We start from the raw sequence: 18,437 nt of genomic DNA, 5'->3' as shown, positions 1-18,437 counted from the left end.
ATCGTAACCACCAGATAAAATTTTAATGATAAACACAAAATGCTCTATATACAAGCAAGATTGAAGTATCTGATGCTAGGCCATAAACGTAAGGTTCTCTTAGAAAGAGGGGCCATGAGGAGCCTCTCTGACCCACAGATCAAGTTTCATCTTATCGATCCACTAAACTCTGCCATCGCTTTGCTTTGTGCTGGCATAATCTGTGATGTTGAGCAGGCCTCGAGGGAACGGAGAGGCAGGAAAAGAAGGACTGGCATCTGGACTAGTGGCCAAGCTGCCTTTTGTGAGGTCCGTGTCCAGATAAGAAATTCATAATTGGCTTTCGAGACTCGTCTCCCTTATTTCTAATCCCTCTTATGACTCTTTCAGTTCAATCTCAAGTCTGTCCTCAAAGGCCTCTGACACACCAGGAGACCTCTTTAAGCTAGAATGATCCCAGTCCCTTTGGGAGTTATTGAGGAATCTCAGAATTAGCAGGTGAAAAGAATCTTACCTAGCATGAGCTCTCAGGCCCATACTTGAGCAATGAGGGGCAGAAGCCTAGAGCCACACTGATAACAGAATGGACAAAATTCTAGATTTCTGGTCCATTAATTTTTCTAAAAGTAATAGTTCTATAGCACTCCCAAGAAGGGTATTTACTGGCCTCGAAATCATGGCCAGTAAAACACAAGCTAATGGAAAGTGTTCCTCCTAAGGCTTATCTTGTTTGAAGCAAAATACTTTTACATAGGTACTACGGACCACAAAATATTAAAATAATCTGACTCTTGGAAATTTCAATTAAGGAATGCTTCTGAAGGAAAGAGTTTTCTTTAAAGAAAAAGGCTTGGGCTTCCCTGGTGGCGCAGTGGTTGGGAGACCGCCTGCCGATGCAAGGGACGCGGATTCGTGCCCCGGTCCGGGAAGATCCCACATGCCGCGGAGCGGCTGGGCCCGTGAGCCATGGCCGCTGAGCCTGCGCGTCCGGAGCCTGTGCTCCGCAACGGGAGAGGCCACAACAGTGAGAGGCCCGCGTACCACACACACACACAAAAAAAAAAACAAAGAAAGAAAAAGGCTCTCCTACTACTAAGCTGTTAAGTCCAAGGTTTGTTTTTGTTTGCTCCTCCAGGTAGAAACCTCTTTTGGGTGTCTCACTCCGAAGTCAATCCAGACTCAGAAGTTTAAGTGTCCTGGTCTCTATGGCATTGAGTACACAATGTGAGGCTCTAGTTCAAGACATCTTGTTAATCCAAGAAGAAAGTTATCTTCTTATTATAAAGAAACACATAAAAACATGTCTAATAAAATATGAAGAATTCATGAAAGTGGTTTTTGGAACAGAAGCCAAAGGAATTTACAGAAGTTAAAATTAAATTTCTCGGCAATGGAGACAAACAAAAAGCCTATTTCAGGACAAGTTAACTGCAAATATGAACTGTGTGGTGGGGAAGGAAGATTACCTGTGGCCATAGCCCTTCCTCATAATAAAGGATTCAGAACAAGAGATCAAGAATAGCACGTGTTTCTGCCAACACTTATTATTCTTGCTTGACTTTTTTATGTCTTCATAAAATACAAACTGTTTGCCTTAATGAAAATCTAACAGAACATGCCATAAGAGTGATTTAAAAGCTCAAAAGATACACTGACACAAATGGATTGCAGAGCCGCTCCACACCACTCGCTTCTCACCACTAGCTCAGAGCTCTCAACTACTGGAGGACAGAGTCACGGCGACGCCCACCTCCACAAGGGCTGTAAGCGGGAAGGCAGCACTCCCAAGGAGAACAAGGCGGCTGGGACGCAGAGGGTGGTCCCTGAAAGTGAAAGACCTTAGGATGAAGAACATTAACTGAAAAACTGTTTTCGCTTACCCAGCAATGACAACACCATCGTGAGAATGCACATCACATAAAACTGCGTCAGGAATGTGTTCCAGCTCACTCACGGCGCCTTTGCGATTCTGCATAAGAAAAGGGGGTGCAATTTATACTATTCTCTGGATAGCCAGGAGACAAAGCATTTCGCTCTCAACTACATTCATGGCAGTGTTTTCACGGCATGGACTGTGTCCACAGTTATCAAGACATTCGAAAGGACAAAGACAACTAATATGTTAAGCTATGTATTTATGAGTTACAAACACGCTGAATGAAACTACTGGGTACGGGAGGCACGAGACGCCGGCCCTGTCCTTGAGGGGCTTACAGGATGTTAACCACTCTACTCCAGTGGGCTGCTAGTGAAGAAATGTATAAAGTGTATTTAAAAAGTTCAGTTCAGAGGAGAGAAAGTAGTTAATGGTATTTTACCTGTTAACACCCCTTATAAATGCTCTCAGAATAAAATGAAAAAGTACATACAACAAGATAATAATCAGGATGGGGAAAAGAAAAGACATTGTTTCTGACTGAGAGGTCAGAGGTTCATGGAAACGGTATTTAAAGGAAACCCTAAAACCCATAACACAGTTGCTCCTGAGGAGGGCACTAGGTGGTAGGTGGAGAGAGGTGAGAGGCAGATGTATTTTCCAGTATATGCCCTTTTATGACTTTTGACTTACTGCATCATGATTGTTTATTTATTGATTCAAAATATATATAAATAAAATAATTATCTTTAAAATAAAGGGAATCTTGAAGAATAGAAAGTATTTACATGTGGGATGTTGGGAAGGGCAGGGCAGGACAGTTAAGCCAAAAAGCAAGCATGAATAAAGGTATTCAAGAATACCAAGCCATCAAAAAATATACACACATAACTGAATTGCTTTGCTGTACACCTGAAATAATATTGTAAGTCAACTATATACTTCAATTAAAAAAAAATACCAAGCCATCCATAATTTCAACTTTGCTGTACCAGCACAAGGATTAGAAATAGTGTGTGTAAGTGGCAAGCACAGTTCTTAGCACACAGCAGGTTTTCAATAAACGATAGTTACTATTACTATTTATATTATTAGGAGACAGATGATGACATCCGTTCCATTAAAACCAACGTTTATTAAGCAGCTGTACTCCAGGCACTGTGCAAGACGATCTGCATGGTGATCTCACTGAACTCGAGGACCAAGTCCAAGGCTGAGGCACACAACCGGACACATCCAAGTGGGGCTGTCCTGCTCGTGGAGACATGGGGATGGACGGGAAGGACTTGAGAACCATCTGTTCGAGGGCCACAGCCAAAATGACAAGAACAGCAAAGCTCTGAGGGACAAGCTATCGAAAGAAAAGGAGAGGGCCTGTGTGCTCACGTCCTCCACTAAGCTTCATCACGTGGCTTCCTCCCCATCAAGGGCTCCAACCCCACACTGGTATTCTGGATTAGAGAGATCCTAGAATGCCACAGTGAAACGAGTGTATGCAAACACCAGGGAAAGGAACATCATTTGCACGCTGGCTCTGAACTGCAGGTCCAGCTAAGTCCCTGCATTCACAGGTCATCCCGTGTGGAAGTACTGAGAACCCTGGGGTCCCTTCTCAGCTTCCTCAAACACCAACCTAGGAGATGCCAAACCAAACCACCTTCCCAACCCATCCTGAGGTTGACCATGAATAGCACCAAACCACAGCATCTACGTGCCAAGGCCACTGCTAACTGAGCAGCAGACACAGGCCACGCCCTGTGGAAGGAGTGTTAGATATATCGTTAGACAGTCATCCTCACCATGGCGCAAAGAGCGCAGCTACTCTCAGCTCCACATGAAAGATGAGAAAGCAGAGGCACACAAAGGAAAAGCATCTTGCTCTGCACTACCTTTCATGTTTTCATAAGAATGCCTTTCATTCTAGAATCACAAGAATCCCATCACTACAGTGAATGCAAGAGTCGTCATTTGACATTTTACTTCTGTAGTCCTCAGAGGTAACAGCGCAGGAAATGGGCCCCAGACACTCCAAAGAGAAGCCTCCCTCCAGTCTCCCTGCAGTTTGACTCCAGGTCATTCAACCAACGACCTCTTACTGAGCACTTATCAAACACATGGTTCAGTTAGATTGTATGTAATCTGTATACTGGCATTAAGTGCCAGATGCTATGAGGCGGGTCTTTAAACACCTTCACTTCTGCCCCCTCCAGCCTGCATGAGGAGAGTGTACCTGCTTCCCTCCCTAGCTTTCTAATACCAAAGAGGAAACAAAGAACTCAGCTGCTGCTTTCTCTCTTAGAATCTGACATTTATGAATTCGAGCCAGGGTACGTGGAATATCTCCAGCTCTCATGCTCACAAATTTCAAAAGTATCCCTCCTTCCCGGACAGAAATGCCCTAGCAAATGCCTCACTCTCAAGCTTTCCTTAAATTATGGCTCCTCCTGCCAGGGTCAGACCCTCTGCTTTCCGGCCCCCAGCCTATCTAAGCAGCTTTGGCAAACCCAATGCCTGCTCTCACTTACGTCCTTCACACAGACGTAACCAAGCAAATGGGCAAGAGGGCGAGGGGGGCCCTCCACGCGAGTTTATTACCTGGAGCGGATACACAGAGCGGGACCAGAGGGATCTGTACTTAGCGGTGGGTCTTCATGGCCTAAGGACGCCTATGCTAATCCTCTTTAGAAGGATGGTTCTCAACCAGGGCTGATTTTGCCCTCAGGGGACAACGGACTGGTCTGAAGACTTTTTGGTTGTCAGAGCTGTGGGAAGGAAGAGAATGCTTCTGGCATACACTGGGGAGAGGCTGGACATGCTGCAGAAGATCCTGCAACGCCCAGGACAGCCCTCACCGCAAAGTATCGATCCCAGATGGCACCACTCCTGGGGTTGAGAAACCCGAGTTAGAGGAACACTACTCTTATTAACTTTGCTAGGAACTGTGACGCTGCCCAGATCAAGAGTATCGGTCACTAATCAGGTTATGAGGTGACTGGGGACAGACATGCACATAGGCAATATGTCACTATCAGTAATGAGCAAAAGCTTGTTAATCTCAAAGTCTATTAGGATTGACCTTTACAGGAGGGGAAAGAATACAGTTGTGTCCCTTCCTTCCAACTGAATATCCAGCTACCCAGGTGGGAAGAAACGGGCATCACACTGCTGTCTCGTCATGCCTTAAACAGCTTTATGTAAACACTGTTCTTGACAGTTATTTTCTACAGAAACACTGTTCTGTGCAAATTCATAGCTGTGATCTAATATTTCTGTAGAAATTTTGCAGTGATAAATGTTATGGAAGCGAGCCAATAGGTTATGTGAGGGAAGAGAAGACAGTACTTAGAGATGCTTAATGATCTCCCTCTTACAATTTACTGGAAATAGCATTTTCAGCCCCTCTTCTGTATTCAGGTGGTGCTTTCTTGGTCCATCCAGGGAGACGGTGACAGTAGAAAGGGGCCGCACTGAGCACTACCCCAAAGACCCCAACCGTCAGAGGCGAGGGGACCGGTTCCTCAGCCCCACCCCTCCTCGAGGACAACAGGACGCTCCCAAAGAGTGTGCTTGAAAACAAGCGTAGGTACTCTGATGCGCAACAAAAGGGGCAACAAATCAACAGCTGAAGGGACGCTCACCGTCCTCCTCCTCCTTTGCTTTTGGCAGTTAATCTCGGGATGAAATTGGAAGGACTCGGTGTTTAATCCCAAGCTTGGATTCCTGTGTCCTTGCAGGCTATTCCCCTACAGGTAATGATATTGGCCACTGCCTACCTTCCAGTTGGTTCTTAACATGTGTTCCTTGGCTCGGCACTCTTGGAAGATGAGCTTCCAGCAAGAATAATCGGAGATGCTGCTCTCGGGAAGGTGCCCTTCCTGCTGGCACAGTCTGTACCAGAGTACTTCATCTTCTGCAATCACCTTCCACGTCTTGCTCACCTAAAACAGCAGAAGTGACACAAATGTCAAATTCTGCAATTAGAGAAGTCCCTTGTCATCCAAAAATCAATCAACACCTTTATTACTGCCCTGGGTTTATGGCAGTATAAAATGTCTCATTAACAAAACACTCTGAGGCGAAAAAAAATACAAGCAAATGTTTCCTGTTTTATCTTTCAAGATTTCAAAATTGTTGTACACCAACTAATATCACATTTTAAGCTACTTGGTTAAATCATTTTATACATATATATGTATAAAATATAGAGAAAAAATACACAAATACATAAAAGGCATAAAATACACACTGTAACACGTTGATATAAAATCATACACAGCTTTTCAGAACAGAATCTCTTTACTTTTTACCAATAAGCACTTGTATTTCCATCTTATAGAGCTAGAGACCAATGACCTCTGAAGTAAAGAGCTGTAATAAAATATCCATAACCCAAAACTTCTGGTCATATGAGAAATTCAGATTTATACTATGTGCAAAAACTTAGATTTTAAATGTGTAGATTAGAAAAATTATTTAACAGAAAACTCAAGCAATTATCTAGGATGGTAAGATCTGATAGAGAGAAATTAATATTATGACTGGACTGCATTTCGAATCCCAACAGTATCCAGAGGAAATGGCCATTTTAGCTATTAGTGCTTTGTCTTCCAACCCTAACTTTGGGGGATGATGGATTTACTTCATCATGGGATAATGTACAAAGCTGGGCAGACTGTAAAAGATGGACTCTGCTCGCAAAATGAGAAACTGATCCAGCAGATCAACATGATCTGGGGTCTGCAACACATTCTGCTTGCTGTCCACCCAAAGGTTGAGCCTCACTTCTCATAACGTAAGAGTCATGACCAGTGGTTCATGGTAACTTGTGCTCCTTAACACTCCCTTGGGGCCACTTCAAGACATCAAATACTCAGACAAGAAGAGAGAACATGAGACAAAGAGAGAGCACACAGCATGTGCATGGCAGACTCTCATTACACAAGGGTGCCTCATTTGAGAAATACCTATAGGGAGTTAGCTTCCAGGACTACAGAGTTGAAGATCTCCAAAAATCTGCTTCTCCACAAAACCAACACGAATACTGCCAAAAATTGTCGAAATCAACTTTTTCAGAACTCTAGAAATTAACTAAAGGCTTGCAACATTCTGAGAAGCATTTATTCAAGAAAAATGGCTGAATCTTGGTAAGAATAGCAACCTTTTCATTGTTTTCACTTGCATTAATCCTATCCTCATCCTCTAGCTCCATGGTAGCCTTGAAAACCAACAGCCTCCAACTATAGCAGCTGTAAAAACCAGCAGTCTAGCAGCTCCCAGAGAGGCCAAATGGGTTTATAGCTCTCCAAAAGTACCATCCCCAGAGAACCGTCACTATTTGGCCTGTCTGGCAGCTTGCTAGAAAGCTCTGTTCTCGAGGCTTGTCTTTATCTGATCTGACTTAGATCTAACTCTGTCCTATATCCAGGGCATTTGTCAGAAAAAAAATAAGGGACAACTGTTTAACAGTGCAGCTGCCTGACATGGAACTACCAAGTAGGGCTAAAAGGAGGCTAATCGAAAGCCTTAAAAGGAAAACCTGGGGAGTGGGATACCCCATTAAAAACATATTCAAAATACTAAAGGAAAGCACATCTAAAGAAATAAACTTATGAGCACAATGTCTCACAAAGTAGAGAATATTGACAAAGAGACAATATTTTATTTTTTTTTTTTTAAAGAACCAAACAGGGCTTCCCTGGTGGCACAGTGGTTAAGAATCCACCTGCCAATGCAGGGGACACGGGTTCGAGCCCTGGTCCAGGAAGATCCCACACGCCACGGAGCAACTAAGCCCGTGCGCCACAACTACTGAGCCTGCGCTCTAGAGTCCACCAGCCACAACTACTGAAGCCCACACGCCTAGAGCCCGTGCTCCACAAGAGAAGCCACCACAATGAGAAGCCTGTGCACCACAACAAAGAGTGGCCCCCGCTCGCCACAACTAGAGAAAGCCCACGTGCAGCAACGAAGACCCAACACACTTAAATAAATAAATTTCTTTAAAAAAAAAAAAAGATAGTAATATAGGAAAAGAGGAACAAAAAAGACATACGGACAGCTCCTTAAATGGCTGAAGGCAGCCATCACATTTCCCCTTAGTCACTTCTTCACTGGTCTAAACACACCCATTTTCTCCAACTAACTGTCATAGGACTAGCTCCCCTACCCATTATCTCTGAAATGTACCCTAGTATTTATGCATCTCTGGTGTCCCTCTTCAAAAGTGATACTCAGGACTAAACAATACCCCAGATATAGACTGTCAAGTGCCATGAACAGAAGGATTTTATCAGATACTAATTTGCTACTTCACTTGAAGATACATCCTCATGGTTACAGAACGTATAGTCCAGAGCTTCTGGAGTCCGTTTATCTTATTTAATATTTAAGGCAGACAAAAAGGTTTATATTACAAACACCCACAGATACACCACCCTGCTTAAGAAATATCACCAATAAGCTTAAAACTCCTATGCATCTCTCAGTGTCCACGTCCTTTTCTCGCCAACAGTAACCTCAGTTTGGTATTTATCAATCTTCAGAGTCTTTTTAAATACAAGTTGCAATTAAAGTTAAAAAAAAGTCCCCATTTCTTACTCTCACACTATTATGTTTTAAACTTAAATTCTTAACTTTCTAAACTTAACTTTTAAAACTTTCTATCCATTTTAAATCCCAGCTCATCGCACATATCCACCCCCAGCATTTTATATCATTTTGCATCTCATTCATCCATTGTAGGTATGCTACTTTTCCTTTACATAAGTCATCTGCAAAATACAGTCTGTGGGGCTTCATGTCTTAATTATTTTAAAAAATTAACCAGTATGGGGCTGAGGACGGAGCCCGTGGCAAACCACTAGAGCCCTCCCCCCAGGCTGACATGGATCCATTAAGCAGCCCACCCCAGGCACGGCCACAGCGTCAGTTACAAATCCACTTAACCACACTGTCATCCCACACTTCTCCATCTTAGCCATAAGGGCATCGGGGAAACAAACCCTCATCTGATCGCAAGTGGTCAGGCAATAAAGAATGGGATAATGACTCAGTAACACTGGAGTTCCAGTTTCGACTAGACAGAACACCATGGTTTTATTTTTGGCATCTTTGGTCCACAGCTGAGCCTGTCCATGACACTGGGTGCTGTCTGTCCATCTGTCTGTGCCAAAGTGAATCTCAGCACTAGGCAATCATGATGCACAGATAGGGACAGACCAACATCAGCTGTGACGGAGCCAGGCTACAGCTCAAATAGCTCCAGAGCAGAGTATTTCTCTCACAGGCCCCTGCAATTCAGGGTATAAATAAAGTATACGGGTGAACACACAGACACCCTCATGGGTTCTCAAAGGCACACAGTGCTAGCTAGCCACACGGCAGTTTACTCTGATCCCTGGGATACATCAGCCCTTTTTTGTAAAAATTATAAAATGTAAAATTTTGTAGAATTTATGAAATGTAACTACTAGATGAAAGACCCAGACTCATTATTTCACTACACAGACCAGCACTTCCCAAAGCATATTCAATAGAATAGCAGCTCCTTAGGGTATTAATAAGTTACTTTAAAAAAGGATCCCACGGTCACACGAGTTGGAGAACACTGGTTTAAACAAAACTAAGCAGGACTCTTCACTGCAGAACTTCTCAGAGCTTTTAACAGACTGACACGTGTTGCATATCTTTAAGAAGGAAATATAAGAGGCTGCATTCCTCGAACTTATCTGGCTCCTGAACTCTTCCTTACAAGGAGTGTCTCAAAAGCCCAGTGTCCTCCAGAAGACACCTTACAGAACACTGATATGGGTATCAGTCAGTCAATTAAAACATATGTTGGGCACCAACTGTATGCGGGCACTAAGGTCAGCAATTCTTATCTACTTTCCACCTCAACCTGCCAAACTGACACCTTTTGCAGGTGGGTGACACCCCACGGACATGACCAGATCGGGGCCGCCTGCCCATGGCTGGGGAAGCTAGAGGGAAAAGTTCTGGTCTCTGCCTTTACAGTCGAGTTGGATCACAAGACTGGCCCCCAACAGCGGGTAATCTTTGTAATTCTGCAGTCCAAAAATTAGCTACAAGGCTGCACTTTGTTAGATGAAGCCAGTGAATCATCATCATTTCAGGAGAATCCAAATTCAATGCTCAGTGACTACAAACTAGAATATCCCAATTAAACATTCTGGATGAGTTTTAATGAGTACTAAACTGTATAAATTCCAGCCACTTTAAAACGGAGAAACTTCTGAGAGACTTTCAAGAACTCTCAAATGTATGTCAGACCTTAAAAACCTTGGAAGCCGAAAACATTTTTTTACATCAGCTTCGAAGAAAATGTCAAATTGTCTTAAATAACACAATCTGAAATTTGTACAGCAGGGTCATGGGATAAAAACCTGAGGACAAAGAGCTGATGTTTCGGTGCATCATCCCCACCACTAACCCCTGGACCACAGGGCCTCTTCTGTAGAAAACAATATTCAGGATAAAGTTTAATCCTGGAAAACAAACAATAAAGCTCTTTGAGGGATTTATAAAAGCTAGAGGTGAGAATTACTTCCAAAAATGGATCAGGATTGTATCTACGATTAGGTATTGAACACAGAAATGTGCCAACAATTTCTTTAGCAAATGATAAAGAGAGGGTTACCTTTTTATTCTTCTTTTAAAGGAGAACAAAAATGATAGGCTTTAAGAATTTCTTTTAATCTTGAAAGGGGAAAAAATCAACAAGAAAATCACCTAGTTAAACTTTCACAAGTAAATTTTAAAGAGTCTCACCAAAAGGAAATCTAATTGTTTTGGTTTCTTGAATTACATTAAATCTAGAAAGTTTACGAGCCTGAATTTTCCAAAGGCCTAATGGTCTTTAATACACCAGGATTGGACTGGCCCTGCCCAGTAAAAGCCCCACTGAGTGAGCCTCAGCTGCAAGAATTTGCTAATAAAAGTGTCTCCAGCATTTTGCTTTATAGCACAACTATGAATTGCAGCATTAAAAGAAAAAAAAAAAAAACCCTTGTCTCAAAAACTAGCTTTATTAACTCTACCTGGATTAAGGTTACCAGTGAGGCCCACAACAGGGGAAAAAGTGTCACTGTTCCAGTCACACAATGACATAATGAAGTCTACCTGGGGAGGACACACCACTGACCTCCCATTGCTAAACCCAGCACTCTTCTCAGTCCTCCTCTCACTTGACCGCTTATTACCTTTGATCACTTTCAGTTCCTTGAAAACTGCTCTCCCTTGGTTCAGAGGACTGTGCACGCTAGGTTTCTTCCCAGCTCACAGGTAGCGCCTTCTCAGTCTGCTTATCGTCTACTCACTGTCTGTGCCAGGGCCCAACCCCTAATCTCCTCTATCTACACTCACTTTCCTAATCACCTCGTTCAGTTTCCTGGCTTTAAATACCATCCATGTGCTGACTGCTTCCGAATTTACATCTTCAAACCTGAGACCAACCCAGAAGTCATCTGCAGCCTCACATCCAAGTACGGATCTTCCCCCCACACTTGCTCATCCCACCATTCTTCCCTCCTCATCCACCCCGCTGCTCAGGCCACACGCCCTGGAGTCCTGCTGACTCTTCCTCCTCTCCCCACACCCAAACCATCAGCAACCCTGACTCCACCCACTTCTACGAGCACAGTCCTGGTCCAAACCACCATGAAGCCTTCAAACTGGTCTCCTTGCTGCCGGCCTTGTCCCCCGGCATATTCTTCACATGGCAGCGAAAATGATCCCTTTTAACATATGAGTCAGACCTTGTCACTCCTCTGATTAAAACACTTCAATGGCTTCCCATCTCATTCAGAATAAAAGTTCAAGTTCTGTTAACAGATTAAGTGCCTTCTGAATTTGGACCATCTCTCCTTCTCTTAGCCCTGTCTGCTCACTACATCCCTGTGTTAGTTTCCTACTGATATCCTAACAACTTATCACAAACTTACGGCTTTAAATGACACACATTTATTCTCTTACAGTTCTGGGGGCCAAAAGTCTAAAATCAAGGTGTTGGGGGAACTCCCTGGCGGTCCACGTTTCCACTGCAGGAGGCACGGGTTCAATCCCAGGTCGGGGAACTAAGATCCCATAAGCCGCACAGCGTGGCCAAAAAATAAAATAAAATCAAGGTGTTGGCACCAGGGCTGCATTCCTCCTGGAGGCTTCAGGGGACGATCCGTTTCTTTACCTTTTCCAGCTTTGAGGGGCCACGTACATTCCTTGGCTTGCAGCCCCTTCCTCCATTTTCAAAGCCAGCAACATAGCATCTCCTCTCCTCTCTGACCTCCTGCCTCCCTCTAAGGAGCTCTGTAGTCACAATGAGCCCACCTGGATAATCCAAGATCACTCCATGTGAAGATCCTTAACTTACATCTGCAAAGGTCTTTTTACCATAAAAGATAACATAGTCACAGGCCTGAGGACTAGGGCATGAACATCTCAGGGAGGCCATTACTCAGTTGCCACAGCCTAGCCACTCTGACCTTCCTGCTGTTCCTCACACAACAGGTACACTCACCTCAAGGCCTCTGCACCTGCTACTCCCCTCTGCCAGAGACCTGCCCAGCCTCCTTCTTCCCTCCTTCAGGTCTCTGCTGAAAGGTCACCTCCTCTATGAAGTCTTCCCTGGCCACCCCAGATGATGCAACCCCCAACATCATCTCTGCTGTCTCATTTTTCTCCATAGCACTTACCACCATCAGATATATTCTATATTTAATGATATACTTACTGCACATAATGTAAAGCTATCCAAAAGGCAGGGCTTTTTATGTTTTGTTCAACGTCTAGAATGGTACATGGCACATAGCAGGCCCTCTGTAAGTAACTGAATGAGAAGAATAAGTCTAACTTTTTTTTTTAAGTTCAACACCTAAACAAACTGGATTGCTGGGCATATACCCAGAGAAAACCATAATTCAAAAAGACACATGTACCCCAATGTTCACTGCAGCACTATTTACAATAGCCAGGTCATGGACGCAACCTAAATGCCCACTGACAGACAAATGGATAAAGAAGATGTGGTACATATATACAATGGAATATTACTCAGCCATAAAAAGGAACGAAACTGGATAATTTGTAGAGACATGGATGGATCTAGAGACTGTCATACAGAGTGAAGTAAGTCAGAAAGAGAAAAACAAATATCGCATATTAACGCATATATGTGGAACCTAGAAAAATGGTACAGATGAACCAGTTTGTAAGGCACAAATAGAGACACAGATGTAGAGAACAAATGTATGGACACCAAGGGGGGAAAGCGGTGGCGGCGGGGGATGGTGGTGTGATGAATTGGGAGGTTGGGATTGACATATATACACTAATATATATAAAATAGATAATAAGAACCTGCTGTATAAAAAATAAATAAAATAAAATTCAAAAATTACCAAAAAAACTGGATTGTCTTTATTTTCAAAGGTCAGCTCCTGGCATGTGCTGCCCTCAGAAGGCTCTGACTTTCTTATTCAAATATAATCTCTTGCTTTCTGATTTTTTTCTCTTTTAAATTTTAATATGAAAAATTTCAACCACACAAAAGTAAAGTGAACAGCGTAAAAAACTCCCAAGTCACCCCCACTCTGTTCAAGTGATTATCAATATTTTGCCATTCTTGTTTCATCTAGTTCCCCATCTTTTTTTCTGGAGTTGCTTTGCTTCTCCCTAACCCCTTTTAGAGGGAGCAGCCACTGCAACCTGGGGAATTAAAAGGAAACTCCTGTGGATGCTTGGGTGTCAGGCATGCACATATCTCCCTGAGAGAAGTCTGAGGGCAAAGGTGGAAATTAAGAACTAAGGGAACCCTGCCAGCAACTACAGGTCCTCAGAATAATTTCTGCTCTGAAAATCAACCAGGCACGCTTGGCTCTAAACTCCCAACCTTTAAAAATGTCATTAAGATCTGTAGCTAGAAAAACTCAAATTTTAGTTTCTCCTATTTGGACATCTGGGAAGATCATAAGATCACATTTGCCTTGAAACGTGAAATATCAAAATCGAATACACTGGGCTTTAGTTCCAGAACTACTCATTTATTTTGGTAACACCTACTTCTTGCATGCCAATTTTAACATAAATCTTAAGTTTTTAACCTCTCCCATCTTCCTTCTTTTTCTTTATTACATTCTTCAAGGACGTTTTTCTACCTTTTACTTGAAAATCATGGCCCTGTTGCCTTTGCATCTCTATTTCTAAACTTACACATTAGGAAATACACATAACTAAAATATATGCTAAAATTGAAAATGAAAAAATAAAGTTATAGAGATGGAGAACAAATTCGAGGTTGCCAGGGGTTAGGGAAGGGCATGGCTATAAAAGAGTAGCAGGATTCTTGTGATGAAAATTCTATATCTTGACTGTGTGGTCACTCAAATCTACACACGTGATAAAACTGCGTAGACTTAAATACACACAAATAAGTGTGTATTAAACTGGTGAAATCTGAATAAGCTCCATGGACTTTGCAAATGTCAATTCCTGGTTTTGATATTGGGCTACAGTCTGCAAGACATTACCAATGGAGGAAACTGGGGGAAGGGTACACAGAACTTCTCTGCACTATTTTTTGCAACTTCATGAATTTCTAATTACTTTTAAAGTTTTTTAAATGAACATTGGTAAATACTTAAAAACCTTTACTCCTTAGAATTACTCATGTTGTAATATAACAGCACACTCACTTTTCTCATAAAAACCAAACAATTTTGTAATTTCGAAATCGACAATTTTGTCATTGTTGTCCATTTCAAAATATTGCCCTTTAAAGTGTCTGGAAATCCTGTGGACATACACACACACACACACACACACACACACACACACACACACACACAACAGTACAAAAGATTATAAGTAGCAAAATTATAAACTGCTCAATGAACTGCCCCAAGCATAAGTGCTTACTAAAAGCCACACTGTTTGAGACATCCCAGCATGATACTCTCCCACGGAGATACTAAATCCCTCGAGGGACAAGTATGGATACCAAGGAGCTAGGAAGGTCAGCATTCAGGGTACACAGGACCACAAACTAACGTAAGGGGACTTTAGTTTTGAAGTGTAAAGCCTCACAAAGCGGAAAAGAGAGAGGATGCAGAAAGGAGACAAAGTCAGAGCCAAATCAATTCTCCAGTATAGTCTGTGGCATAATGAAATCTCAGAAGTCCACCCCAGTCAGGGTTCCTTACTGTTAGTCAGTTACCAATTTGGCTTAAGGATCTAAGCAAACAGGTTTTCTCCAAGGGCACACATATAGTTTATGGTGCCAATTCCACATAACTGGCCCAACCAATTTCACTGAAATCCCAAGGTGGCTAGATTAAAAGAGAACCAGAGAGAAAGAGCGAGACAGAGAGAGCGAGCCCCCTCTAAAATAAAATCATAAAGCAGCAGGACATTCCATTCAACAGAAGGTCCTTTTCCTGTTTCAAAAATAAAAACACCATGAGATACAAATGAAAATGCTACTTGTTTTTATTACTTTGTGGTTTTCTTTTAATGCTTGAAAAAAACAAAGCCAAGTCACAAACTACTGGCCATCCATCGTCATCTTTGTGCAAAAGCTCTACGAAAAAAATCCTGGCTTAGAACATCAGAGCCACCTCAGGGGTTCTGTTTAAGGATATTTTCAGTTCTTATACATGTGCTCTAAAAATTAGGTTCAACCACAAAAACCCAAATCCAACTGGCCCAAGAGGGCAGAATTCTGGTGCACAATTGGACTACTGTGTTGCAAATTAAACTATTCACACCTGCAGAATCATCTCACCAGCATAACCAATCTACCCTGGAATGCAGCCCCACTGTACCAAAAGGGGGATTTCTTCTTCCACCAGATCCTATCTTTCACTGATAAACTCTTTGGATGAGAAAACCAGCAGCAGATGTGAAAGCCACATGGCCCTCTACAAAGCAGGAGAGCAAAAGCAATGTAAAAACAAATGATTCCTTAAACAGCAGCTCCCTATCAAGAATGAAGATTTTATCATCTAAGGCTGACTTTGTGGAAAGCTAGCTATTAGACCCTGTTCCAAGACTTCGGCTAACAGCATCAGGCTGAAATCCAGGAGCTGGACTCGTTTAGCTACACCCTTGTTTTCAACTCTTGGGAACAGGGCCAATGTGTAAAGTTAGAATATAACAAATCCAATTTCCAAGGCAAAGAAGAAGACAACGTAGGTACTCTTGCTTAATGCAGTCGATAGGCTCTGAGCATGGTTTACACTTCAAACATTTTTATTTTGTGAATTTTAGCCTCTGCATAGTTTCTTCCGAAAGATTTCCACACCCTGCATCAAAAAATATTTGCCAATATGCCCCCCTTAACTGATGCTGTGGCAATCAAAAATACTGAACACTTTCTCAAATTCATATTTAAGTAGAAAAATAATTTTGATTAAGCAAAATGCTTCATAATAGGGTAAAACCATAATAGGGGAATAGAGTAAAACCAGAAACTCTCTAAATTGTCCTGTATTTTGTGTCATTTCACTGAACTGCCATGGAGTTAGACAGCTCTAGAGTCTGTCTACAGTTTTCACCACCCTCAAACTGCCTTAATATTTTTAACTTCATATTCATGGTGGTGTTTCAGATTTTTATTGTATAGTTCTCCTACCACTCAATTTCACCGAACTTTCTCCTGAAGGTACAGAAACTTGTTTCAAGTGCATTATAGGATCCAGGGATGGGAAACAGTAACCACTAAACAAATTAGTTCTTTGGCAATGGACACTCCAGTGCCTTCTGGGGAACACAGTTGTCCATGAAAAGCCAAATGGTCAGCAATCACATACACATTTAACTTATGAGAAATTAGACATTCTTCACCAGAAGGAAGAGAATAACAGACTAACTTTAATGATATAAATGCTTGCCCCTTAAAGCATGGCCAAAGCCACACCGGCCTCACCTGGTAGAAATGCAGATCACTGGGTCACACCCCAGACCTCCCGAATCCGAATTAGCATTTTATCAAGATCCCCTGTGATTCATGCACACAATAAAAGTCCAGGCTAGACTGTACCTCCCACCATTCCACGCCGTGGGCACGTGCCCCAGAGCAGGCGTGAGATGGGTGACGCCGATCTCCAATTCCCTCAGTGGATCTCAGCTCTCACATGCCTCTCGCCTCACTGAGTGGAATTCTGGTGTTTGAAGGGTAATTTGGGTCACACAGTGGAACATGACTCTTCACTGTTTTGTCCCCAGGCTGACCCTCAGCTCCCAACCTAACGACTGGCGTGACTGAACCAAGGCCTTGCATCTTTGCATTAGAAACGGTGAGGACATTAACAGGTCTGGCGACCTCAGTAAAGGCAAGTACAACCTTGTCAGCCTTGAGCATGCTGCCACAGGTCAGCCATAACTCAGACTGCAGGAGGAACACAGCTCTGGGACAGACAGTCACAAAAAGGTAAACACGACACGGTGATGTGGAACATAATCGTTTAAGTTCAAGGTTGCTTTCCTTCAAGTAAAGCTGCTATCCAACTCATTAATTCTTTAAAGTTTGTCATTCTGTAAATTTCTGCTTTGGAGGAGCTTCCCATACTTGAATTACACATGTAGGTAAATCCTGACCATCCGTTAATGACAGCTTACCTGCGCGCACCTTCCTAGTTCTTTTCTGTCCAGATACTGAAATATATTGATTGCCAACTCGTAAGGCAGTTGGATATCAAAGAAGGGCACGTCATCCATTTCATTCTGAGGAGGAAAAAAGAAAATGAATAAGCTTAAGATTCTGAGATACGAAAATGTTCATATTTACAGGCCCTTTAAATGACCAGCAATAGCCTTAAGTGGTGACCAGAGAGCCGATGCTGCTTCCCAGGAGGAGCAAAGCATTCTCACTACTCTGCAGAGCACAGCCACAGAACTAATTCAGAGCTTGACAGCTACGCTCAATTCTCCGACCCCCACAAGCTTACCCTCCTTACATTCACTTATAATCCACAAGACCATTTCCCGTAACGCTTCAAAAAGGAGAAGCAGGGGTGCCATCTCTCAACCTGAGGTGTGCCACAGGAATCAATGCAAAGGTTTGTGGAAAACCTCTCAGCTTCTAAGGAAAGGTGGGTGGTAGGCAGTGAAGAAAGAGCCTTGGAATCAGGGAGGCCACTGGTCCTTCCAGGACCACTGCTACTAGCCCCCAACTTGGAGGGGGGTGAGTGCCCACAGCGAAGAAATGCTGACCTCGGTCACTGCAGTGTTTTCATCAGGAAGAGGGGGATAGGGCTGTGAGTGTGAGCAAAAAGTAAACAAATGAAGTGCCGCTCCTGAGTAAGGTGAGTCCGTCTCCCCGTGGCCACAGAAGCACAAGGTTTCCTAATGCACCCGGGGGCTTGTGCTGCTTAACCTGAGTGAGCCAGTGCAAACAGAGCAGTTCTTCTTCGGTGTCATTTATTAATGTGGAGAAATTAGAGCTCGCCTGCCTTTGGATAAGCAATTAGGGATGAGGTAACAGGCTTTATTTGAGAGATAAGGCTGTCATGACGATCCTGGTAGCACAAAGAAATACGAGGGTGAAACAGAAAAAAGGCCAAGTGTGCACATG

At 42.9% G+C, this 18,437-nt stretch overlaps 1 protein-coding gene across 1 annotated transcript in view; it reads right to left on the bottom strand.

Annotated features, from left to right (window-relative positions):
- Positions 1–18,437, bottom strand: part of FBXW8 (F-box and WD repeat domain containing 8) — a 125,497-nt gene that overhangs the window by 92,664 nt on the left and 14,396 nt on the right. The window contains exons 2-4 of the mRNA XM_024121090.2: positions 17,483–17,587; positions 5,629–5,793; positions 1,860–1,948 (exon numbers count right to left, since the gene is read on the bottom strand). Of these exons, the coding sequence (XP_023976858.1) occupies positions 1,860–1,948; positions 5,629–5,793; positions 17,483–17,587 (359 nt within the window). The remainder of the gene's footprint in view (positions 1–1,859; positions 1,949–5,628; positions 5,794–17,482; positions 17,588–18,437) is intronic.

The sequence above is a fragment of the Physeter macrocephalus genome, chromosome 19 (assembly GCF_002837175.3).
Source record: "Physeter macrocephalus isolate SW-GA chromosome 19, ASM283717v5, whole genome shotgun sequence".
NCBI classification, from domain to species: domain Eukaryota; kingdom Metazoa; phylum Chordata; class Mammalia; order Artiodactyla; family Physeteridae; genus Physeter; species Physeter macrocephalus.
This window is presented reverse-complemented; position numbering and strand designations above follow the sequence as displayed.